The sequence below is a fragment of the Girardinichthys multiradiatus genome, chromosome Y, assembly GCF_021462225.1.
Source record: "Girardinichthys multiradiatus isolate DD_20200921_A chromosome Y, DD_fGirMul_XY1, whole genome shotgun sequence".
NCBI lineage: Eukaryota > Metazoa > Chordata > Actinopteri > Cyprinodontiformes > Goodeidae > Girardinichthys > Girardinichthys multiradiatus.
Genome location: NC_061818.1, coordinates 28519783 through 28546753, shown reverse-complemented (window position 1 = coordinate 28546753; position 26971 = coordinate 28519783). Strand labels below are relative to the sequence as shown.

General features: G+C 40.5%; 2 protein-coding genes across 7 annotated transcripts; both read right to left on the bottom strand.

Moving 5' to 3' along the window:
* Positions 1 to 1116: 1116 nt before the first annotated feature.
* Positions 1117 to 12280, bottom strand: LOC124863772 (ribonucleoprotein PTB-binding 1-like). 6 transcript variants are annotated; one of them, XM_047358245.1, is made up of 15 exons: positions 11888 to 12280; positions 10891 to 10957; positions 7643 to 8112; positions 6677 to 6868; positions 6466 to 6586; positions 6288 to 6388; positions 6121 to 6156; positions 5672 to 5750; positions 3948 to 4150; positions 3782 to 3863; positions 3517 to 3660; positions 3320 to 3393; positions 3066 to 3200; positions 2869 to 2934; positions 1117 to 2782 (listed from the first exon to the last, which is right to left on the bottom strand). In XM_047358245.1, the coding sequence occupies exons 1-15, from the start codon at positions 12215 to 12217 to the stop codon at positions 2636 to 2638; spliced, it is 2247 nt and encodes a 748-aa protein (XP_047214201.1). In that variant the 5' UTR covers positions 12218 to 12280; the 3' UTR covers positions 1117 to 2635. The 6 variants fall into 6 exon arrangements, 5 of the variants coding, with proteins under 5 accessions (XP_047214201.1, XP_047214203.1, XP_047214202.1 ...); XM_047358247.1 differs by having other exon boundaries at positions 3320 to 3391; positions 3524 to 3660; positions 11888 to 12279; XM_047358246.1 differs by having other exon boundaries at positions 3517 to 3657; positions 11888 to 12279.
* A 1540-nt stretch (positions 12281 to 13820) lies between these two features.
* Positions 13821 to 26297, bottom strand: LOC124865023 (non-receptor tyrosine-protein kinase TYK2-like). The gene is made up of 24 exons (XM_047360007.1): positions 26108 to 26297; positions 25433 to 25624; positions 25211 to 25334; positions 24987 to 25119; positions 24732 to 24883; positions 24230 to 24608; positions 23974 to 24144; positions 22604 to 22761; positions 22406 to 22523; positions 22131 to 22314; positions 21912 to 22030; positions 21663 to 21821; positions 21506 to 21593; positions 21141 to 21268; positions 20628 to 20763; positions 18152 to 18303; positions 17910 to 18060; positions 17729 to 17820; positions 17462 to 17651; positions 17120 to 17238; positions 15376 to 15548; positions 15179 to 15296; positions 14963 to 15073; positions 13821 to 14372 (listed from the first exon to the last, which is right to left on the bottom strand). Exons 2-24 carry the CDS (start codon positions 25608 to 25610, stop codon positions 14238 to 14240), a joined length of 3468 nt encoding a protein of 1155 aa, XP_047215963.1. The 5' UTR covers positions 25611 to 25624; positions 26108 to 26297; the 3' UTR covers positions 13821 to 14237.
* Between the last annotated feature and the right edge of the window lie 674 nt (positions 26298 to 26971).

Genomic DNA, 26971 nt, shown 5'->3' with positions numbered 1-26971 from the left:
GTCGAGATTGAACAGGTAAATCTTTCCCATCAAATTTTTTTAAGCTATTTATTTATTTTACTGCTTCATGTTAAAAAGTTAAAAGCCCTTTTATTTTAGCAGGATGTCTGGTTTGTTCCTAATGGGTGTTTGTCTGCATGGGAGAATTGGAAGACCTATTCATTTTGTGATATTCCCAACAGGCTGTCATTAAAGGGCTGATAAATAAAATCTGACAGATTTCCTTACATTGCATTTGTTCAATTCATTTCAATAGACAGGCTTTTCCAAATCCATTTTTAGATATGTTGTAATCTATGTACAAAGTAATATTTATAAAGGTTTGAAAGTTCAAATGTTGCTTAGATTCTCCCACCTGAACTATGGATCTCCGCAGCTCCTCTAAAGTTTTGCCTAATCCTTTGATTACTGTCATCCTTGGAGGGTCTAACAGTTTAGGTGAAAACATGTCTTGCAACATTTATCTTGTGCCATATTCTCCTTGGGCGTCTCTGCTGAGTCTGCTGCCCCCGCAACCCGGTCCCGGATAAATCCGGGAGAGAGATGTATAGTCATTGATAAAATTATTAATTCTGCTCTAACTGAAAATACAACCTCTAGTTTTACATCTCAAGCAAAGCTCCTCAGGTTGTGCAACAGGAAAATAATCTAAAGCAATTTAGCAAATTCACCTGTGAACAAGTTACACAATTTAGTAATTGTGATGCTGTGGGCTCACAAACAGGCTGTTCATGCTAAAAAAAAACCTCCAGCGTAACTGAAGTATGAGAATTCTGCAAAGAGTGGGCCAAAATTATTTCATAGCAATGTAAAAGACTTACTGCCCATTATTGCAACACTTGAAGGCAGTCGTTTCCGTCAAGGGTGGGAAAAAACAAACAAAATGGTTATTAGGTTCAAAGGGGAATTACTATTCACCACATAGGTTTTTTTCTTTCCTTGAAGACTAAATTTCCCACAGGTACAAAAAAAGAATAAAAAAATAGATGTCTATGCATCTTAACAATCAATATAAATAATTTTACTTTTGCAGCATCAAATCAAAACGTATGCTACCTTTAGATCTCCAGCTATACACACACAATGAATATTTCATTTCAATTGACAGTCAACAAATTGCAAATGGTTTAAATAACATTTACTTGCGCACGTCACACAATACACAAATGGAGACAATCATGGTGGTATAGATGAGAGGACAGCAGTGAAACCTTACTTATAATTGGCTGATAAACACTTTACAGCTGCATCTCTTGGTCCATACACAACATGAACAGTCTACTGCAGTTCCACTCTTCAAAATGTCAGTTTTTCAAACATACCAGAAACAACAACCAGAACACAAAGCAGGAACATTCATTTAAAAACATAAAGGAACACAAAAAAAACCTGACCACAGGTAGGAATAAAGAAAATACGCTCGGGACTTAAAAGAAATCAAGCTTCAACTATTTACACAGCAAATGACAGAAATGGAAAATGTAGCTAGAAGCCAACACAGAGTAGGATGATTACCACAGAAAACAATGTTAAGGCTCAAGTATAGCTGCATTTAAAAGTCAGAGGTAATGAGTTTTCACAATCAACCCGTCAACCATAAATTACTTAAAGGAAAAAATGAGGACAGTTATGCTACAGACTAATCGGTGACTAGCTTCTATTAGTATGTCCCCAGACAGAATGACAAACTAACAGGCTGCCTCCAATATTCAAGCTCACCAAGAGAGGTTTTCCAACCTCTGATGAGAGTGCAAAACGTCCTTTTCCATCTATAGGTAGCCACATCCTCCAAAACTATACCAAGAAGGTAGTGATGTTTGATTTTACGACAAAACAAGCCCTCCCCATCCCAAAAAAATAAAAATTTGTGGAGAGATGAGTAAGAAATTAACTTTTACAGGTGAGAACAGGTTAGGACAGTGACCTTTGCCCTCCCAGGTGGACAACCAGTGCTGAAAACAGATTCAGAAGATATGTCGGAGCAAGAAGATGAACAACGTGAGAAGGGGTAAAGGGCCCCCAGAAAACATTTCCAGAATCAAAAAGTGATGTTTCATAACACATCAGGCACATACAACCTATCATTGGTGGATGGAAAGCTGCATGTTGAGCAAAGAAAAACCTGCCTGAAACTAGTTTTACAGTAAATTACATAACCATGTGGTAGGGAAAAAAACAAATTCAACTCTTTACAATATTTAAAAGGCCATTAAAAAAGCCTTTGAGATAAAACTTCTTCTGAATGCTTTGCACGTCCCTTTAGAAAGTGTGGACAGTACCACAGCCAAATGTTCTAGAAGCAGCACTGTTAACTAGCCAAAACAACCTGTATCTAGCACACTCACACTTGCTACTTATTTTTTTTTTTTCCACACAAGTTAAACAAAAACTAAATTTTTAAAAAGGTAATTTACAAAATGGTAAATGAAAATCACACTTACATGGAGCAGTGAAGAAAAAAAAAACAAAACAAAATCCACACACCATAAAGAGTTCCCACTGTCCAGACAACAGGCTGCACTCCCCAGCGCCCTCCAGGGGTCACTCACAGGAGTAAACAGATCCAAGGACAACCATGGGAGCTTAGCAGGAGTTGCTGCTTGTTCAGAATGTGAAATTGCTAAACTTAGTATACTCAGAATATACGCTTACGCTTTAGATAGGAATCTGCATAGTGACCACCAAGACCTTGGGAGTGCTGGCCTACGTAACCTCCCTCTGGGCTCGGCTCCGGAGACGGGATCAGCCGGGAAAATAAGCGCTTCTGGCTACTTACTGGTGTCTAGAATTAACAAAAGAAAGATGGCTGATTAAGAATGGCTTCTTGTAAGACCAACAACTGAAGAAAAAGGCGTTTGAGGCAATCACCTTCATAACATTCCCCAGGCCTGGAGGGTAGTGGGCACTGTGGCTTCCAGGAGGCATTCCCACAGCCTGGAAACAAACATGCATTTCTCACTGACTTACAGTGGTGTCCTTCTCTTAGCCTAGCCACCTCATATTCTTCCTGGCACTGATGGGTAATCAATATTTCAAATAGAAACTGATCAAGTTCCACTGATTACCTTGTTGAGGTGGGTGGCAGGGAGGGTGCCATTTCTAGAAGCTTCTGGTCCTGAGCTGAAGTATGAAGGGACGGGCGAGCTGCTGGGATAAGCGTAGTGGGGAAACTGCTCGGAGTAGTTGAGTTGACGGGAAAACTGCAGAGATTTCAACAAAATCCAAACTTTATGAGGGCCATAAATTCACATTAATGGCATGAAAAAGATAGCTTAAATCAGGTTTAACAGCTGAACACACACAAACACACACACGCTACCTGCTGACCAAATCCTGCCAAAGCTCCAACATCGAGGTTCTCCTGCTGTTCGTACAAGTAGGCCAAGGCATCCTAAGGAGAAGCAGCAGATGGGCATCAGACCAGATAACATCAAATACACCCCGTAATTCAGTAACGATGTGCAGGGTACAACATCTATTCATGTTAAACTCAACCAGTGAAGGAATAAAAAGGTAGTTGTACAGGAGGAGGATACTCTGGGCTGTAGGAATCCTGGTAACGGAGGTTATAATTTGGCTGCATGTTGTGATGCGTGTGCTGGTTGGACACGTTGCTTAGTGTAGGCCTCTTCCTATAGGGGTGGGGTCTGCTGCTTGCTGCTGCAGCAGAGGGAGATATGATCTGGATACCTTTGGCTGACTGCTTGGGTTTAAGCATCACATATGAACAGACTTTCAACTAAACTGTGCTGTGAAGGGGGAAAATAATATGGCATCTCACCTGAAGGAAAAACATTGTTGACATTCAGAAAGGTGCTCTGTGGAAAGTTCATCTCCTTAGGAAGATCGCCCAGCATAGATACCTAGCAGCGAGGAGAAGAGCTTTTGTTTACTTCTTGCACAATTAGAGGAGTTAAAGTGTTGATGTAAATTACTTGGAAGCATACCCCTTGGGCTGTCAGACCATCTGCCCCCACCATGCCAGCCATCAGAGGTAAGGAAATGCCTGGCAGGGTGGGAGACCGAGTCTGAGGGAAGCTGGACCCTGATGTGGGGGAATCCTGCTCACTCGTCAGGCCTCTGCCAAGTGGCACTGGCTTCATCGAGGGCACAGCATCTGACTGCAGACCCAGTCCTGGGACTACACCACCTAGAGCAATTGAAAGCAAGATCAATCCCAATAAAAAGTATATGGGATACATACTGGCAAAAAGTTTTCACTTGGAAAAATAAAAACTTTAAATATTATATATAGCCACAAACTTCAATATACTTTATTGGTATAATGACAAAGCAATGCATAACTTAAATGAAAGGAATATTTTTCCTGTCCACCACAAACAAAAATAATTGGAATTCCTCTCCACACCATAATGCTGCCACCACCATGTTTTATCGTGGGAAAGGTGCAGTCAGGTTGATGTGTAGTGTTGATTTCCCACTTCGCACACCAAGATACATGTAGGCCAAAAAGTTACATACCTATCCTCTGGCAAGAGCACCGTCTTCCACACGTTTGCAATGTCTTTCTGGCAAACAAAGCTTCTTATGGCTTTCTATCAGTGTTTTAATTCTTATTACCTTTCCATCAGGGCCAGATTTGTAGACTCAGTGACTAACAATTCTGTTAACAGACTCTCACACCTGAGACATGGATCTTTGCAGCTCTTCCAGAGTTACATTCAGGGTTCCAATACATTTGTCGTTACAGAGGCCAATACTTTTCCTAAAATTAATTCCTAGATTTCTTCTGCTTTTTTTCCATAATATTCTGGACATCTGTGTTCAAAGTCTTAACTTTGAATCAGCTTAAATAGTAGCAGTCTTATCTATGCATCTGATGCTATGAAACTCTGTTCAACTAGGTATTTAAATTAGCATGAAAAATGCTAGTTTGTATCACTTGGAATATAGAAGTCAAAATTATTGCACTCAAAACACTTCTCTGATATGAATATTGTGCACACTAATATAGTGATGATATATTCATGAAATATTGTGCAGCCCTATGCGATATGCCACTGCATTTGTTAATAAGATATTTCTACTATGTAAAAAAAAAAATTCCATTAACAATTCCGTTTTTCCCATACTTATGCTGAAAACAAATGACTGGTCAAGACTTGGTTGTTAATTCTCTCCTTACCACACTTGCTAATTTAGGTTAAAGGTCATGTCAAGGTCAGCTGCAGTTGTGCCATACTTTAACAAATAAACAGACCTAGATGAGATGTTTGAAGTGTGTGATATCATTTTCTAACCCAACCCAGCTTTAAAACTCTACAACCCCTCCAACCTGCCTGCTGTGCTCCTTGGTCTTCATGTCATTTGTTGACAAACCTTCTCTAGCAAACCTCTGAGTGCAATTGTTTTTTGTTTATGATGTAACAGGGGGGCTAATGCATATGCATAGCACCTTTCAGATTCTTAATTGTAATATAAAAAGATAATACCATTGAAAACCCTAAACACTCATCAGTAATGTACAACTATGGACTGCTGATGCCTAAAATATGCTTAAAACTTAAGAATAATCAGAATACTTGAGCACTGGCCAAAGCAAGCAGTGTAAAGCATGATTAAGAGGATCCAGATGTTTATAATCAGATGAAAGCAATAACATGTCATTAGTCGCTCAAGGAGCTACGGCTGGAAGAGAAAGATGCCAAACCTTGAGGGAGATCTCCAAGCAGATGGACTCCCTGCTGTACGGGCAGAGCCGCCAGAGGATTGTCCCCGATGAGTCCTGCCTGCTGGCCCAAGGACAGATCAGTGTTACCAAAGGGTCACTGAAGTCTGACTGTAACGCTCAGAGAAAAACTGCCGACACACACGTCAACATGGCGAATCCCGTGTCAGAGTTCACTCACCAATTCTTCCCTCAAATACCTGGTTTTTACATTCCGGGCATATAATAGAGAAACACACCCACAGCATCACTCAGAAGAGCACCCCACACACAGAATCATCAAATCCTCACTTTTCCAGAGAGAGCTTACCAATCAGGACAAATCTCTTCCCTTTTACCTAACTATGGCTGGAACCCACAAGGTTTCAGCCTCCACCTCACACCATTATCACTAAAAACACTAGAGGGTTATTTTCTTTATTGTGCAGCACCTGAGCCCAGAGAAGATGATTTCCCAGAAAGGCTTGCTAATGGCACAGAGGAGCAGAACAGAAAGGAGGAGAAAGTCTGTATGAGTGGGGTAAAGATGAATCAAATAGAAGATGAAGGAACAAGAGAACAGATCATATCAGGTCAGAGGCCAAAAAGATATCTGTACCTGCTGGGCCTTAGCCTGGTGCTGAAGGAGCAGCTGCAGCAGGGCAGCTGACAGGGCAGGGTTGGCCAGCAGCGGCACTGCGGGAACGGCTCCGAGAAGGCCTGCAAATAAATATCAAGATTCAAGGCATCAGAACAAATCTAAAGAAAAACCAGCGCACAGGCTGAGGATTCCTTACCTTGTTTGTGTCCCTGTGACAGAGTATTGAGCAGCATCTTGAGGGTGGCAGGGTTATTAAGACCTGTGAGGATCTGTATAGCTGTGGGATCAGGGAGGAGACCTTTTCCTCTGTTCACAGCCTTGTAGGTAGGAACAAAAAGAGAAACCATCAGCTAAAAACCCCATGACTGATCAAGCAGCTGCCGTGGACACAAATTTGACCATAATACCGTTGTTTGTGCAGCGATCAGTGCAGCCAACATGCTTCTTCCAGGAGGGCCGGGGGCACAGAAGGACACCCTGATGTGTGTCCCTCCCAGCAGCCTGCTATCGCCGAGTCGCTGTGCCTCCTCAGCCATCTCTGGAGTGGCGAACTCCAGCACGGCAAAACGCCGGAAGCTTCCATCCTGGCCTTGAGCCAACTATGAAGAGAAAATATTCTAACAATCAATGAAATTCCAAAGATAAAAACAATCCAGAACACTATTGCAAGAATATGAAGCAACATTTTCCATCTTTCTAGCATTTAATTTCTGTTTCTAATACATTTTCCACCAACTTTCCCTAAAAATGTGGCTTGTAACGCCACGAGATTTCTAAACATGTCAGTCACATCTTGTTTACATCAGATGATGGAAACCAAACTGTTCCCTTCAAAATCACATCATAAATAAAAAAATTTAAAAAAGATTTACAAGAAAAAGAAAACCTTCATTCCAGAGAAGCATGCTGAAGGACAAGGACACCACCTGAAAGAGTCAGCCGATCCTTATGGTCCTGACTAACAAACCAGCCTGCCCTATTGTTATAGAAACGAGCAACAACATGCAAACTGGGATGAAGATGAAAGGTGACAAAAGATCAAGCATAATGGACACCTTTGGAACATTCCTTTTAGCATCTGTAACAGACCTTGTTAAATAAATGACTCAAAACCCTCAGGGCCAACTTCTGATAAACATAGTAGCCTATTACATTCACTGAGCTTCAAAGACATAATCTGACCTTAAATTACATCAACTAAACGTACCTGAACAAAGAAACCACAACACATAAAAAGGAACAAAAACATCAAAGGCAGATTTTGTTTAAAAATCTGTCCATTACTGTTGGTGTGAGAAGGAAGAGGAATAATTTATTCTTCTGAATTCATTAACTTGACGAGCAGCAGAGTGTTTGTGCATGCTGAAACCGACCTGGCAGAAAACCGGTGCATGGGTGTCAGCCAGAGCGTTCCGGAGATCCCGGGCTGTCAGGAGGTTCGGGGGCAGCCGGTCTACACATAGGCACTTGGAGTGCAGCTGCGGGTATGTGAGCGAGCCCACTTCAGTCCAGTGGACATAGAGCATGCGGGAGCCCAGCTGCTTCCCCAACAGCTCTGATTTAGCCCTGGCCGCCGAGTCCTTCTTCATGTACTCCACAAAGCCGTAGCCTTTCGAGTGGCCCGTGGAGGCGCTGTAAACCAGGAAGCCACGCTCAAGGTTGCCAAAAGGTCGCACCAGCTCCTCAAACTGCTGCTGCGTGAAGGACCGGGGCAAGTTGGCGATGCAGAGGAGGGCGTCAGTCGGCTGTAGCTGCACGGAGATCTCCCTGTCCCGTAGCATGATCTGGTGGAACTCTTTGATGGCGCACTGGGCCTGTTCGCCATTGAGGAGCGTCACGAATGCTGGCAGCGACAAGAAAAGAAAAACCTCAAAATGTTGTGTAAATTAATAAGCTAGTAGTCACACATGATTTATCAAGTAATTAACCCTGTTGCAGATCAAAGACGAAGCTGATGGCAGAATGTCAGGACACACCATCTCTACTGCCAGTGCAACCACACCTCTCTCACAGTAACCGACATCAGGACATCAGAAAGATGCAGTTTTGTTGACCTTCACTATATCCAGTGTGACTGACTTCTGATAATGCGAAAAATATTAAATGGCCTTACAACAGCTAGGCAGAGGGAGTGTATTCACTGCTATTAATTTCCCCACATTATCATTGTTGACCTTTTGAATGCATGCAGCTTTGCGACTGGAATAAAAAAAAAAAAGATCTCTTGGGAGCTCCTGTTTTTTTAGAAGATTTCTTCATCCTGATTAATGATGCAGCTCAGAAATACTGATAATGCAGCTTTACTTGAATTTATGTCAAAGCAGTGGGACATCGCAACAAAGGGAGTTTATGACTGCCATACTGATGAATTAATCCAACACTCCGACCATTTAAATGAAGTCTTTTGCCAAGACTTTATTTACCAAATCTTTCTCCAAAGTCATTTGATTCTGATGCGGTTTTCCCTAGTGTGTAACTAGTTTGGAAGCTTATATTTAATACTGCAGTCAAATTTATAGAGCACTTTATAAACCAGTAAGCTGCTGTAAAAAAAAAAAAAAAAAATTCAAAATGTGGAGGGAGGCAGTGATTAGCATCCTAAATGTTTCTGAAGATAAATGAATAGATCGAAAAAGAATCTGCAGAGATGTAGTCATTCCTTACTTCCATGTAGTGCTACAATGATTATTTTGATAATTGATCAATCTGTCAATTATTTTTTCTATTAATCAATTAATAATCGCATAGCACAAGGTGCTTGATAGTAGTTTTCATTTATTTTATTATTATGTCAACTCTGAGTGGGCAAACAAAAAACTAGGTCATCACCTGCTTCATCGCTAAAGACTTACCTCCTTACATTGTGGAGGAGAATGAGTGGAGCCAAGGTACGCCATACCATTCCGTACGTTTTTCACAGCCGTGCCACAATCTACGCTGCACTTATTGTTTAAAACTTAATAAATGTAAAAAAGACATTTTAATGTCTTCTTTTGCTATTCTGCCTTGCAAAGCAGACTGGAGTATATCATGAGGATTCTTTGCACACCTATAAATAGCAGAAAACATTATGAATCCAATCATTCTGAATCAAAAATCCATTCTGAATCGAATCATGGCCCAGAAAATCAGAATTGAAACATGTGATAGTAAAGATTCCCACCCCTACGAAACACCACGTCTGACAAACATCAAACACAGCACATCTCCACTGTAAAGCGCAGTGGTGTCCGCATCATGTTCTGGTGATGCATCTCAGCAGCGGGCCCTGAAAGGCTTGTAAAGGTAGATCACAACCAACACACACAATCCAAATGGTTCATAGTCATACAACCAAAGGCTACAATTACAGCAATGTGGCCGGCCTACTTTGATGCAGTCTTGATTCAATAAAGTCAATAATGCAGGATTCCATCTTGAAAATCATTTTTGTACCCTGGCACATGTAGGCAACCAGCTTCACTATATTATGTTTGATAACAGGCTGCTCAACCCTGATCCTCGACCTTAGATTTCAGAACATGAGCTGTTTTGTGGCTGAGAATGGAGAAAACATGTGTTGAAATGTGCTACCCTGATTTAGACATCAACACAAACACTGTACTGTTATTGCAGCCAAGATAATATTTAATGAATGAACCTGAAGGGAGGGAATGTTTATGCAACCATCCACTTTACCTCATACATTTTAAACAATTAAGATTTTGGTAAAACTCCGTTGTTCAGTTGATATTGAATTTTGTTTTGTCTGAATAAGAAGTATTCAGTTAATACTTGTTTTCTTTTTCGTTAACCCAGGAAAAGGCAGCTTTTTGATTCAGCCATTGACCACAAAGACGATTTATGCACAAGAAATTACAATTCCAGCCACTATTAAAGAAAAGTTTGTGAGAAATAAAGTTCTACACTTTGGCTGATAGTCAAAACTGGGAAGAGACTTCTCTTAACAAGGGAACTGGTAGGTTTGCCAAATTTAAAACGAGCCATCAAAAACTGCAACAATATTTTTTTAAACATAAAGGCTGAACAATACAATGCTAGAAATCATACAGAATCAAAAGTGTCCTGTTTCTTGCTATGAAAAATCTGCTTGATCTTTCTAATGGTTCATTTAGCAACATTATACTCTGCAACTTCAACTACCCATATTTAAAAAAATAAAACCTCTTATTTGATGTCTGGCGACATGCTTTTTTTAGCAGCTGCAAAATTTAGCAACCAGGACTTTAGATGATGTAATACTCTTAATTTTAGAATCTAAAGGCGTCATTAATCCAGGAGGGATATTATGGCCTTACAAATGCTCAAATTGAACATCTGAAAAATCAAAAATGACATCTCTTTGCAATGGATTTGCATAAAAGAAAATAAGACGCCCTTTAAAGATAAAAACAGAGCAGCAACACTGTTAAAGTTTAAGACAAACAGTTTTATACAAATACAATGCATATTTCAAAACAGGTAAATGACTTCAAATGAAATTAACCAATAAACCCCTTTAAAATGTCAATATCACACCTATCAGCTATACTACACCAAGTAGTTAAACCTAAATGAATAATTTAGCTTTTGATTTTACTTTGAGGGCTTTTTTTCTCCAGAGATAAGAAGTTAAACCAACCTGTGCCCTTGTACTTGTCAACAAAGCAGTACCTCAGATCATAGCTTCCCAACAGCTCATGGACCTCCTGCAAATATATATATATATATATAAAAATAAAAACACTGATTAGAAAAATAAATATTTAAGTGTATTCATTCACAAAGGTTTAGGACAGCAACACCTCCTGTTTTTCAGTCTATGACAGCTACATGGGTTAAGCGCTTAAGTTGGGATTTTGAGCCTGGCATCTAACTCTTTCACGTCCACTGTGAAACTAGCGCACCTGTGGAGAGAAACGGGGGAAAACTGCCTCATTGTTAAGGCAGAAATTCTGCATTGCTTCTGCCCCTATTCACAGACAAATACTGACGCTCTCTAGCATTTTCTGACTCGTTTTGTCTCTACGCCTTCCACCTTTTGTTGTACGGTCCTCACATCTCGAACTCCCTGTGCTCCCCCCATTGCCTGTGAACAATGGTACTGCCCGCAGGCCTACAGCTCCCCACGAGTCAGGCCCGTTCCAAACTAAACATGGATAAATAGAGAAAAAGTACCAAACAATGACTGAGTGGGACTGCTTAGGGAGACAATAAACACATGGACTGATTAAAAGACGTTGCACCTGTTGCTCCTTGTCCTCTGTCTTGTTAATTGAACTGGGAAAACCCAGACGCCAAAGTTGCTAAACTGTTACCAACATGGCCACAGGTTGTCAAACAGGCCACAGATGACCACTATTGGCCAAACCGTTACCTCATCACCTGATGTTTGACGCGAATTACAGCCTCTTTGAACACTTCACGGTTCAAATACCCTCATTACATTTTAAGAAAAAGTTTACTACTCTTAAATAAAAAAGTACTCACAGTCTAAGCCTAAATATTGCGACACCATAAGTTAAAGGCAGAGTTAAATGGCTAGCAGGCTAACATTTGTAGCATGATATGCATTTTGGAGCTAGGTGAACGTTGAGCCAAATTGCTCACCGAAGCATCCAAAGTGTTGTCACATTTACCTGATTAGTAACATCCGCGGGTAAGTTTTTTATTATTATTTTTCTACGGTTGTAAAACTCCCGGCTAGTTCTCTCCAAACGGCTCTCAATTTCTTCGGGACTCAGTGGTGACAAATTCTGGTCGACCCTTCGTTGACATTCCCGGCCCGACGTCGTGTTTTCTTCACCCGGAGCGAATTCGGAGTAAAGGTAGGGATCCCCGGCCATTAAATTTTCTTTATCGGTAGGCAGGTCGTGGTTTGCGCTAAATGACCGAGAGGCGAAAGTTGGACCGCTGTCTGCAGCTTCATCCGTGCCTGAGGTGGTGTTAAGAGACACGACAGCCGCCATACCCGCAGCCTGGTGGAGGTTTAATCGGGCTTGAAACTCAGTCAGATTTTGAGAAGTTTAAACAATACACACATGGACCCAGCGACGCTTCTCATTGGACGAGCGGGGAACGCATTCTCCATGACTACGACGCAACGTACCCTGGGGGCGGGGCGACGCTCCATACAAGCAGAGCTATGGTACTCCTCTGTGCCGTAAAAGTATGGCAGGCCATTGTAACGCAACTTTACCGAATAAAAACATAGCAAACAAATCACCAAAACAGCAAATCTGACATCATGTTTCTAATTAAAAATCTGTCAATGTCTCCGCAAACATGACTGGTTCAGAAACCGAGAGGTGAATTTCAATAAATTAGAATATTGTTCAAAAGGTAAATCATTTCAGTAATTCAATAATTCAATTCAAAATATTACTGGGAGAAAGTCACATTACAATCAGCTACACAGGGGCCAATTAATACATTTAAATGTTCAAATTTCAACAAAAAATAATGTGTGCATTCTACTACCACTTAATCCTTTTTTTTGGTTACAATTTGGCTTCCATGTAAGATTTTTAACTATACTTTCAGAAACCTGAAGGAAACCATTGATAGAACCTTTCAATGGTTCATGGCAGATCGATTCACCTGCAGAATCTCACAAACAAAAAATAATCCTTCAATTAATGGTTGATGGGGTTCTGCATTACCTCACAGGGGCTTACTCTGACCTGTTCCATAGAAGGAGATCAAGGTTAACAACCAGTGCAGAGAGACGTTTTTACTCTTCCTACTGTCTGACACTGCAACAAGTTGCCCTGGAAATAAATATTGTAAGGCTCTGATGAAAGCTACATGTTGCCATTCTGAGAAATGAAAGATTGCCTGTTTGGAACATAAAACCTTATGTTTGCTTACTGTTTTGTGCATTTTCCAGCAGTACTATGTTTATCTAAAACCCCCCACCCCCTTCCCACCCATAGTTGTTTAAATGCTGGTTGTGGAGCGAGACTGATGTCTAAAAAGCAATGTAGAAGAATTCTGAAACGCATTTCCTTGCAGTGTAGAACAGTACTATATGCTTTACATAAAAAAAAAAAAAAACACAATATGGAAAATACATGTACCTGCGTTATGGCAAAAAAGGCCTAGTAGAACTAAAACCATTCAGAGAAGTCTTACATTGGAGGAAGAGGTTTTTCTCCTAAGTATTAGTAAAATAATGTTTGGTAGTCCTCCAGTTTTGGCTTCCACATCACATTGGTGATGCCATTACTATGGTCTTTTGCTCAGTAAGGGAGCTACAAAGTGCTACATGTCCTAATGTGGCTCATGCAATCACTTCCTTCAAACAAGGTAAAGTTTGCAGCACCTGTCTTTCACTGTTAATATGCAGCATGAGTGATTATAACAGTAAATGTATTGAAACGAAGTTACTTAACAGGAGCATATCTGCCTGTCATCATGTAGTGCACACATACAGACTGACAGGATTTTAGTAGGTGTGGTACACTTATTTATTGGCTTCCGCTGAATGGCTCAAATCTGCTCCCCATGTGGTGATTTACAACCATACAGTTTAATATAAAATGGTAACATAATTTAATTCAACCCTCATAGTCAGCGTATTTAGGCTTTAATAAAAGCAAAAGTTGAAACATTTTTTTTGATTTTGCGTTATGTTGACAAAACATGCAAGATAAACAGAAATAATGTACAGAGAATAACAATAAAACACAGAATGTCGACCCATATAGAAAACTTACTTCTTGACAAATGAAAGTCTGTATAGTTCCAACAAAAAATAACATTCATTTTATTACCACTTTTAACATGTTTAATTGTGTAAGGACAAAAGATTGAGTTCTATATTGCATTACCAACACACATCAGAGCATATATGTGTGCGTTACATTTTTAAACCTCTAAGAACAAACCTGTATAAATAGATATAGCGAGAACTGTGCACTTAAAGTGAGACAACTGACTTCACTTTAAGCATCACCATCTAGTCAGATGGATCTTCACTGACACCCATCAGCAGATCTGAGACATGGGGTTGAACGACCAGTCAAACATTCTTCGCACTGACTCAAACATTTCGATGAGTTTACTGAACAAAGGCCGATTATCAGGATTTGCATCCCAACACTGATCCATCAGCAACTTTACCTGTGAGAGGAAAAACATGAAAATACTGAGCCACCCAAACAAAATGTTGTATTTTCAAAGGAGACATATTATGATAATCTTTTTTTTTTTTATTAACTCAATAGCATATATTTGAAGACTGTAGGTTTTTATATTTTGAACAACTGACAGGACAACCAAAGCAATATTAGACTTTATACCAGTTTCCCAAGAGTCTAAACTGTCTAAACAGCAGATGGACTGAGACTCAATTACTTTCAAACCTTGACAATAACAGCTGTGTCCTCTGTTCGTAAAAACACCACCGACTGAATGCTGACTGCATTGTGTTTTCGACCTGCAGACTTCATTTGATAAAGTACAGCTGTCAAATTTGTTTATTTCATTAGGCGAGACTCATAGAAACACTCTTAATCTTAATACAGGGTGCTTGGTTGAAAGTTTAACACCGAGTTTAAGCCGTTTCAATAATGACACCTTGTAATTATGGTTTTTAACAAAACTGTGATTATATTGATATCCATGAACATTTTATATAGGATAATAACACAAACTTTTAATACTGTTGTTACCTTAATAGTATGTCTTCATTAGGAGTTATTTAATGTTACCTCATGCGGGCAGTCCCTGGGACAAGGCAACCTTTGATTTTGCTCCAATAGCCTTATGAGTTTTATCACACTCATCTCTTCTTCCTTTCCTCCAGTCATTTCAATAAATTTCTATAAAAAACACACAGGAACCAAACATGCCTTTCAGACTGAGAATGCAACATGTTTTGACCATTCTTGCATTTAGTTGGAGAGTTGAGCCTGTTCATAACATACAGTTGGAGGACTCCGGCGACTTTCACAGCGCGTCAGGATCTCGTACAGGGTAACTCCAAAAGACCAAATGTCTGAGGCAAATGAGAATTTGAGCTCCTTCAAGCACTCGATGGCATACCTGAAAAAGTGAAAACCGTGCAAATAAAAGTGCTAAAAACATCCAAAATGTATCACATTAATATGGTGTGTGAACTGACCAGTAGACAGGACTGTCTCCGTCCTCACGGACCCGATAGTAGACCTCTCCTTCTGGGATGTACTTTGTCAGGCCAAAGTCTCCAATCTTTACTAAACCGCTGTTTTCCACCAAAACATTGCGGGCTGCAAGATCTCGATGCACATAGCGTTTTGAGTGCAGGTACTCCATTCCCTTTAAAAGAGTGCAACATATGGTTAAAAATCGTGATACTAAATATTTACGTGCAGACCATCCCAATTTGCAATAAAAAAAAAGAAACAGAGTGGCAATAAATGTTCCAACCACAAACTATAATATATTTTAATAGGATTTTATGGGATAGACCCAAAAACAGTGGTGTAAAATTGTGAAGAGGGAAAAGGATACATGCTTTTCATTTATTTTTCTTATCTTAAAACTGTGCCATGCATTTGTATTCAGGTGCGTGTGTCAACACATCGTAGAACCACTTTTTGTTGCAATTACAGTTCCAGGTATTTTGTATGGAGTATGACTCCACCAGTTTAGAACGTCTAAACACCGGAATTTCTGCTCTTTCTTCTTCTGCTTCTTTGAAAAAAAAGCTCAAATTATGCCAGATCGGATGGGGAGCGTCTGCTGATTTTCAAAAGGATTTAGGTGTGGACTTTGATTGAACCATTCTAGTACATTAATATGCTTGGATCTAAACCATTCTATTTTAGCTCTGGCTATATGTTAACGGTTGTTGTAATGTTGGAAGGTCTAAGTCTTTTTCCGCCTTTAACAGGGTTTTTTTCCTAGATTTGCCCTGTGTTTAGCTCCATCTATCTTCCCATTATCTCTTACCAGCTTTCTTGTCCCTGCTGAAGATAAGAATCACTACAGCATGATGCTACCAAGTTACAGTGTGAAAATGGTATGTTTGGGGTGATGTGGATAGTTTTCCTCCACACCAAGCACCAGAGCACTTTCTTCCACACTTGCTTTGTTTCCTACATGGCTTGTGTCAAACATTGTGAGTTTCTTTCACCAAAAGGCTTTCGAATGAACCCTTAGGAAAGCTATTATATTTAAGGTTCCCTGGATTTCTTGCCACTCCTCCATGAAGGGCAGATTTGTAGACAAATACCTGTCCTAACCAGTACAAAGATTCTCTGAACTGAGCTTTGGATCTTTCGATCTTCTCTAGAGTAAAGGACTATACATAGTCTGCAAGAACTTGGAAATGTGTTCTTTCTCTCAAGACTGTATGAATAAAATTACATAATTTTGTTCTTGCAGCCCTGGAATTGGGGGATCCTTGCTGGTTGTTCTTGATGCATATTCTAGCCAGAACGTTTTTTTTGGGTTGTGTCCAAGAAATATGGGTGTGCTCAGTGAGAAAAACCAATAAAGACTTGCTGGTAGTTCTGCATTTTAGTTCTTGTGAACTATGTGATCTCCTTGCCACCAAGAACTTAGTAAAATAACAAATTTCTCGGTTCTTGCACAGCATGTATTGGCCTTAATATAGCACTACACAGCTTTATCCCTCACCAGTATGGTGGGTCCCTCGGTCTTCATGATGTTCCCTGATGTTCTCTAACAACCCTCTAAGACCTTCACAAAACAGTCAGATTTATATTGGATTTGAATGACACACATATTGACTCTACTCACTAATTAGCAAAAGCCAAGTGGCTACTCTTCTATTTATTGATATCAGATGAAAGAGGGCTGCAATGTTCCAAAGTACAGCAAATTACAGTCCAAGCACGACATACTTAAGTGCTAAAACTCACCTGACACATCTGCTGAGCAAACATGAGGCACTGAGCTGCACTGGTTTTATTTTTAGGAAGATACTCTCGCAGACTCCCCAGAGGAAGGTATTCCATTATGAGCTTGACCTCTGGTCTTCCTGTAAGTGCACAATGCAGCGGTGATTTTATGATGACTTGAACTAATGCTTAGCAGGCTGAGAGCTAAAAGCTTAAAATATTGCCATTCAACAAAAGCTGTGGTGTGCTTAGTATAGATTTTTCAATTACTGAATGCAATATTCAGTTTACAGGGAACTATTGAGCAGAATGGATGTCAACAGATGATTTAACATATTTGAAAGATGATGGCTAAGAGCTTACCGGCTTCAGTGCATAAGCCCTTGTACTTCACTATGTTACAGTGATAGAGAGACTTTAGGATTTCAATCTCCTTCATCCAGCCCTGAGGTGCATCTCCAGTTTCTTGCTTCAAAGCTTTTACTGCCACTAACTCTCCTGTCCCATCGTTGGATGGGTCATACATGTACAGAGTGACTTTTCCAAAGTGTCCCTGCAAACAGAGCAATGAGAATGATCACTTTCTTAACAGATGAGACTACAAAATATCCGTGCGGCGCTGAAACTCACCTCCCCTAAGTCTCTCATCTTTTTCAGGTAGCGCTTTTGGAACACACTGGGGTCCATAGGTGGGAGAGTGTCCTTAGAGGATATATCTGGATCTGTGTGGATAAAATAATCTCCGTTAGCTAATTGCACAGAAACATGTCAAGCCAAACTTCAAAAGTAAAGTGTGCAGTTAAGGGCTGACTTTTCTTGATGAGTTCTGTGAGTTCTCTGAGGATAGTTCGGAATGAAGGCCTCTCATCGGGCTCATATGTCAAACACATGCTGATGAACTTGGCCAGTTCTTGGGAGGATGGCTCTGCCAGACGACCCTTTTGCTGGTAAAAACGTTCTTTCTGTTGGGTAGAGGAAGGTAAAAAGGACAACATTGCAGAATTTGTGGATGTTGGAGAAGAAGTACATTTTAAACTTGCAGCATGCACCTACCTCAGACAATGTGCTGCCTGTCATAGGAAGATCCCCATTATTGCAGATTTCAAGCAACGTGACACCAAAACTCCACTGGTCTGCAGCACTACCATTAGGAGCACCGGTGTCAACGCACTCTGGAGCAACCCAGGGTATCCGATCCAAACGTTCTACAGGGTGGAATAGAAAGCTCTAAATGAAAAGTCATTAACTAAGTGCATTAATCGTAATCTAAGACATTGGGAAACAGAGTGAATATTTAAAAAAGCTGAAAAAAATAAATAAATAAATATATATATATATATATATATATATATATATATATATATATATATATATATATATACACACACACAGTACAGACCAAAAGTGTGGACACACCTGAAATGGTTTTCACTTCACAGGTGTGCCCTGTCAGGTTTAATAAGTGGGATTTCAAGCCTTATAAATGGGGTTGGGACCATCAGTTGTGTTGTGCAGGAGGTGGATACAGTACACAGCTGATAGTCCTACTAAATAGACTGTTAGAATTTGTATTATGGCAAGAAAAAAGCAGCTAAGTAAAGAAAAACAAGTGGCCATCATTACTTTAAGAAATGAAGGTCAGTCAGTCCGAACAATTGGGAAAACTTTGAAAGTGTCCCCAAGTGCAGTCGCAAAAACCATCAAGCGTTACAAAGAAACTGGCTCACATGAGGACCGCCCCAGGAAAGGAAGACCAGGAGTTACCTCTGCTGCAGACGATAAATTCATCCGAGTCACCAGCCTCAGAAATCACAGGTTAACAGCAGCTCAGATTAGAAAACAGGTCAATGTCACACAGAGTTCTAGCAGCAGACACATCTCTAGAACAACTGTTAAGAGGAGACTGTGTGAATCAGGCCTTCATGGTAAAATAGCTGCTAGGAAACCACTGCTGAGGACAGGCAACAAGCAGAAGAGACTTGTTTGGGCTAAAGAACACAAGGAATGGACGTTAGACCAGTGGAAATCTGTGTTTTGGTCTGATGAGTCCAAGTTTAAGATCTTTGGTTCCAACCACCGTGTCTTTGTGCGGCAAAGAAGAGGTGAACGGATGGACTCTACATGCCTGGTTCCCACCGTGAAGCATGGAGGCGGAGGTGTGATGGTGTGGGGGTGCTTTGCTGGTGATACTGTTGGGGATTTATTCAAAATTGAAGGCATACTGAACCAGCATGGCTACCACAGCATCTTGCAGCGGCATGCTATTCCATCCGGTTTGCGTTTAGTTGGACCATCATTTATTTTTCAACAGGACAATGACCCCAAACACACCTCCAGGCTGTGTAAGGGCTATTTGACCAAGAAGGAGAGTGATGGGGTGCTGCGCCAGATGACCTGGCCTCCACGGCAGATCGCTCTCCACGGTGTCTCCAGACTGTGTCACGTCTGTCACATGTGCTCAGTGTGAACCTGCTTTCATCTGTGAAGAGCACAGGGCGCCAGTGGCGAATTTGCCAATCCTGGTGTTCTCTGGCAAATGCCAAGCGTCCTGCACGGGTTGGGCTGTGAGCACAACCCCCATTTGTGGACGTCGGGCCCTCATACCATCCTCATGGAGTCGGTTTCTAACCGTTTGTGTAGACACATGCACATTTGTGGCCTGCTGGAGGTCATTTTGCAGGGTTCTAGCAGTGCTCCTCCTGTTCCTCCTTGCACAAAGGTGGCGGTAGTGGTCCTGCTGCTGGGTTATTGCCCTCCTACGGCCTCCTCCACGTCTCCTGGTGTACTGGCCTGTCTCCTGGTAGCGCCTCCAGGCTCTGGACACTACGCTGATAGACACAGCAAACCTTCTTGCCACAGCTCGCATTGATGTGCCATCCTGGATGAGCTGCACTACCTGAGCCACTCGTGTGGGTTGTAGAGTCCGTCTCATGCTACCACGAGTGTGAAAGCACCACCAACATTCAAAAGTGACCAAAACATCAGCCAGAAAGCATAGGTACTGAGAAGTGGTCTGTGGTCCCCACCTGCAGAACCACTCCTTTATTGAGAGTGTCTTGCTAATCACCAAAGATTTCCTCCTGTTGTCTTTTCCATTTGAACAACAACATGTGAAATTGATTGTCAATCATTGTTGCTTCCTAAGTGGACAGTTTGATTTCACAGACGTTTGATTTACTTGGAGTTATATTGTTTTGTTTAAGTGTTCCCTTTAATTTTTTGAGCAGTGTATATATATATATATATATCTTTGTAACAATTCTAGTTCAAACACATTTGTTTACTACAGAGTAGATAAAAACACGCAAACAGGGTTGATGTATTTTTTTCAGACAGCCTTAAATACCACATTGTAGAGTGATGACAGCAAGGCAACAGGAAACAGATTACAGGAAGTGGTCTAGTTAAACCCATCAGTTTTTCCTTTATCTGACTGAAGTGACGAAAGCACCTAAAAGTTTGAAAACATCTGATATTGGTTTTGTTCAGTCCTTCACCAGATTATTGCTTTTGAGGTGCGGGGACTGACCTTCTCGTGAGAGGACATTCAGTGCAATTCCAGGATCACTCAGCTTGACAAAAGGAGAACAGCTAGGTTCAAGACCAGGCCTTGCCACCAGAACATTCTTGGCACAGACATTTCCATGAACAAGTCGTTTTGTTTCCTATGGCAAAACAAAAACAACAAAAAAATTGACACAAAAAGTGACTTTTTATGATGCATATGAAGGTTTTATATCCAGTTCACTCATTCGTTTGATGTAAAGTCAATTAGATCAATTATTTTTCACAAGAAACCACAGCCTGTACAGCCTGTGATTCAATAACAGTGAATTAATGCCTAATCATAAGGCTATATGACTGAGGGAAAATTATTATCCTAAAAGATCACCAGGTAACATAACAAAATATCTTGCATGAATGCTGTTAGACAATGACATTCTCTATTCTTTGCACCAGTTTGTAAGTTTATCTGGATATCAGTAATTATTAATGGTACACAAACATACTATCAGACAAACAAAAATGGGTTTAAACTCACAAGATAATTGAGAGCCCTCGCGAGCTGCAGAGCAACAATAAATTTCCACTGAGCGGTGACGGAGGCTTTCTGTTTGCGAAGAAAAACATCAAGAGGCCCATACTCCAAGTATTCCTCCACCATGATGTCTGTGCAGGCAGAAACAGGTTTAAGAGGTGTAGCTTATTAAAATGCAACAGAAAAATGTAAACAAAGTGGCATTATCTTTAAAATAGAACAGACTAAGTGCAGTTTTGCATTCACCATGGTGTCACGATTTAAACATTTGACTATACACATTAAAACATATGAGTGATAGGGAACCAAATGGGGAAGTCGCCAAAAGAAGAACTGAGGACATGAGACAGAAGTGTTATTGCCCTTACTCTCAGATCCTTTGACAGACACGCCATGCACAAACACCAGGTGACTGTGAGATACCTGGCTCATGAGGCTTGCTGTTTCAAAAAAGGCCTAAGACAAAAAAAAAATCAGTAAACAAGTTAAGAATCTGATGCATGTATATAAAATCACATAGCTTACTAGAGCAATATCCTTATGGCTTTCGTCTAGGATTTTGAGAACCACCCGGATGCCTTTGCTTTGGGAAAGGTTGTTGTTAAACTCGTCATTTTCTTCTTCCCGCAACAATAAACGTCCTGCATAAATGTTAGTTCTTGTGCCGCGGCCCAAATGGTGATCCTGCCAGAGAACACAAAAGCATACCTAATTACTAACACAGAAGGAAACACACAGCCTGCATTAATATGTAGGTAGATAAAGTATGATCACCTGTCTTATCTCTTTGTCTTTGATCTGGTGAAAGCGAAGCTCTGTCAGGTTTAGGGGCAAACAGTCAGAGTGGGTGTGGTGGTCAATACCTTGCCTTTTCACCAATAGGTTGGAGATCTCTGCAAGATGAAAGCCCCACACAAACTCGCATTGAGTCAAACTTATGTGGTGCCAGTGGAATAAAATAGTACAACATTTCTGGACGTCTAATGTGCAAACCTCCTTGTTTCGGTAAACAGCATTTTCTGACAGTAAAGTTGTCTGACCCAGACTTGAGCACATAGGTTTTGAGGCTGTCTGTGAGCTCCTTCACACTGGAGAAGTCTTTGTCCCAACCCTCCATGCAGAACACTGAGCCCTTCTGCTGGATGCGAAACTGCTTGTGGCTTGGTTTTGAACCATTCTGTGTATTAACAAAGTAAATACAGAATCTGAAAATTACTGTCTTACTGCGCAGCAATATTTCCCAGAGAGGTGCGTGGGTGTCAACTTACCTCGTTTCTGTTTAGCACAGCAAGGATGATGCGATGATAGTCGAGGGCACTCCAGCGAACAAGGAAGGCTCCCTCCTCTCCTGCCTCCCTTTTCAGCTTGTGTAACACAAAGTCATCACTGCAAGCACACCACATGATATAACTCGTTCTTTATAACCCGTTTGTGTCCGACTATGCCTGGATTAGACGAGAACTCACTGCATAGGTCCGTGCAACAGATTTGCTTCACTCAACACCACCCTTGGGGGCGCCACTTCATGACAAAGATAGTGGTGGGCGTCTGCAGTCAGCCGGTAGTACCCATCTAGCAGGGAGATGAAGGAACGGGCCTCCTGGCTGGAGTTCATCTGTACCTCCTACATATACATAGAGAAACACCACTAGCTTACAAACCACGCTTCCACCTGGAGACAAGTTTAAAACTTAACAAAATGCCCAAAGCAAAAAGCAAACCCAGTGTACTTAGTCACACACTTATAAAACAGATAAAGCACACATATAGCACCCTTTTGTGGTAAAGATTTCTATAAAGCAATGTAGCTGAAGCACTTTTGTAATTCGTGCTTTACTTTTTCAAAACTGATCAGATGGTGCGGAAACATTTATATCAACAATTAAAAATCCTGAGTTTCAAATATCTTGTTTCTCTGGGGTATAAATATTAGGTGCCACACCTCTTCAAAATGGGAAAGACAAGAAGTAAGGAAAAGCAGGGAAATGGCAGTAAAGAAAACAGCTCACCTAAACATGCATATAGTTAAGCCCAACATTATTTGTACCCAACAGATTTAGATTTGAAATTGATTTCATTCAACAAAGACATCTTTTTTTTCTGATAGGAAATGAGACAATGATCTCTCAAAAGACAATAAAATTATGTAAAACGAGTAATTTTGAAAACAATTTCAGTTTTTATTTACATTTGATTAAATGACATCAATAATTCTCAATAATAAATGGAAAAATCTTTACTGACAGTATGGCAATAAAACCCTTCTATGAGGTTTCCACTGGTATTTTGACTATTTATCTTTAGTGATGAGCTTCTTTCCATCACCCTAATCTTTAGCTCCACAGTTTCACATTCAAGTCAGGACTCTGGTAGAGCAACTCCAAAATGTTAAAATTTAAAAACAGATTTCTTTAAACCACCTAAATCTGACAGGGATATGAATAATTTTGGGCTTAACTGTATATCCACAGTTACAGCCATAATTCAGATGGTAAGGGTTAAAGAACATTTCAGTGTTAGAAAACTGGAGAGAAGAATGCGTAAAAATGCTAAGCTTGGGTCAATAAGTATTCATAACAACCATCAGATACTATCAACATGGGAAGCATGCCAAGACACAGCAGTTTGTGTGGAGTTTGTTAAGCATTTCTACAAGTAACTGGAACTATGTGCTTTGATCAGACGATGGCAATGTTATAAAATAAAGGACGACAATTAACACCAACTTTTCAAAAACTGAATAATCTGCCAAGTGCATTAACTAATGCAAACTAAATCAACATTTGTGATGTGTCATAAGCACATTTACCAACTAAAACATGAAAAGTACTCTCACCATGCTGTGATTGTTCTGAGTGCTAATGCACACATTAGCTTCAGTAATGGCGATGTGAGTTATTTCGCGGAAATCACAGAAGGAGGTCCATTTATCAGGAGGATTTGATACAGACTGTTTTGATGTTTTCGTATTCACATAGCCCCTCCTGTGGTAGGAGTTTTCCTCTGCCTTGATCAAGAAAGCAAGAGAAATGTTAAAGAGAAAGGATGTGTCACAGAATTCCAATGTTAAACCGTCTTGAGTGCTGGCAAACCTTTTGAGTTTTCAGCATCCTCCACTGAATCCCCTTAATGCCGGACACCATTATCTCATGTGTGAGTGGAGCTCTGAGGTCATCCTTTGATATGTCATCGCTTTGGTTGACGCTGGAGTAGGAGCTGCTTTCTTCCCCGTCCTCCCTCAGTTGCAGGTGAGTTACAGAAAATGTCTCTGTTCCGAAACTTGGAACCAAGTTTTCAAGGGTGGAGATGTACTTATACATGATCTCGTGGGCACCCAGCTGCCCCTTTTCTACAGTATGCTGCTGGAAGGTCTGCACAAATTCAGTAAACACCCGGCGGATCCTGATTTTAGTCAGAAAGTTGTCTCTGGAAATGTTTTCCGCAAATGTTCTTGGAATGCAGTTCTGGAAGCTGAAGATAGAAACAGAGTCAAATAAAGACATAGCCATATCACAGTAGCAATATCCATTTAAAACACTTCTAGGACTAGAAAAATAAAAAACAACACCGTAGCATTGTTTCCAGGGTAATTACCCAATTTTTCCAGCAACTTCCTGTAAGGTACACTTTTCTTGCATTGCGAGGTGTGAAAGGTGGAGTACAGCCATTCCCAAGCTCTCGTTTTTGAAGCGATTGTTTTCCTCAGACTGCGGCTCTTCCACATAATGCACAAATTCATGCTTAGCCTAAAATGAAGACCAAAGATGCAGAGTTTGCATCTCTTTGCTTATGAACAAAATAAATAATTAAAGCTCAATAGAACCTCATCATACCATGTTTAATACATACCTGGGCAAACAGATACTCCAAGGATGTCATATCGAGAAGAGGGGAACCTGTATGATCTGTACTGGATTTGAGGGCGTAGCGGGACACAGTCGGTTCCTTTTCATTCAATCCATGACAATTCCGAAAGTAAAACCTGGACAGAAGCAAAACAGACCACTTGCATAAATACTCTCCTTGTGTTTGAGCAGTAGTTCGTGTGCAGCATTATGCAAACACAAACTAACCTCATGCAGTAGTGAACCACTTCACTGGATTTCTCGTCTGGACTGAAGACATGGTTTGGACTGTACCAGCAGTTTGTTTTCGGGTTGTACAACGCAAATAAGACATGACACAGTGGTGTTATCCCTATGGGAGAGACCTTAAGGTTAAACCCAGCACAACATAAAAGAAACTCTAACAAATTGTCCTCCATTTTGGTGCTTGAGGTCAGCTGTCACTCTCACCTACAGCTTCTGCACCTGAGATGCACAGCTCCTCCGCTGTGACATCTCCACTGGTGTGAGACAAATATCTCTCCCCTTCTTTAGTCCAAAAAAGGTAGACATGGATGCCCTGTGACTGATGGACATCATTCGGGCCTGGGATCTTTCCCGACTTTAAACTACCTGATTTTTTAGGCATGTTGGAAATGATCACTGGCAGAAAGACAGACAGACCAAGTAGTCATTGACTCATCCGCACTTACGTCGACATCCAAGCTTTCGCTAAGATTCAGGAAGAGGAACTACAAAATGGCACTGTAAACTATTTTAAAACAACAAGCTCTACGTATCTGCTTTTTAAAATGATGTTTTTAAAACGTATATCTTGAAAACTGACAACAAAACGGTCAACAACTTGACTACCTGATTATGTTGTTTTGAGGCCTTCCGGGATTACAACTTGTCAAACTTACTGTCTACACCACACATAAAGCCTTAAAGCGAAATACACCACAGCATTATTCACATATAAAAGTATATAGACAACAAAGGCCGCGTCACAGAGCTGCCAAAAGCCTGCGCTAGTTGCAATTAATGCGATTTCATAATAAGGCAATACACGAGGCTCCGTGTTTATAAACATCGCCGTGGTTTAAATGTGTCCGTACACTTCACAGAAACGTGCAGAAATCTTACCCGTAACGTCGAGCTCGTTTGAAACGCGTTATTTTAACACAGACACGGCGCAATGAGCTTCATTATTTACGGAGCGTATTTTCCGTTCACCACTTTCTCTCTCTCTCTCTCCTCTCTCTGTTTCTTGTGAACTGTGAGAGAGTTGCGACAGGACGCTGCTTCCCGAAAACAACGTGACCGCTCCCTCCTCCGGCTGCTTCAGTAGGCAGGTCCCTTCATGCACGTAGCCGACGCTACGTCCAGGAAAGGAAATACCCGTCAATCACACAGAAGCAGGAAATTACTGATATTTAACAACAAATCAGTTTAATCATTATTGCTTTTAATACCAAATTATAACATACTAATATTATAATTTTGTATACTGTAAATGCTACTATTTATAAATACAACGACTAGTAATACTACTACTACTACTACGATTAATAATTATATTAACTAAAGTGCCTAACTGATGTGCAAGAAAATAATGTACAGAACAATGGCATGGGGTAAAAAAAAAAAAGTTACATATATGTTATTATTGTGATAAAATGGTATAATGCTCTCCATACTTGGACAATCTCTTTGAACAATAAACCAGACTGGACAAACCTTTACAAAAAACGTGCAGAAATAAAATGTGCCAATTTTACATTCAAGGGAAATAAATTTATTTAAAAGTATTCAACCTAATAATTGTAACCATCTGTGATAAAACTAGACATCCCATAAATTATCGCTGTAGATGTTGGATACCTGAAACACTTCTATCCTGCAAATAATTTCACCTGATTAAACCTCAACCAGTATAAATAAACTCAATTGAAGTTACTTGGGAACGGCTAAATATGGGTTCAGGTGTTTTTGTCACGTTTTTCCAGT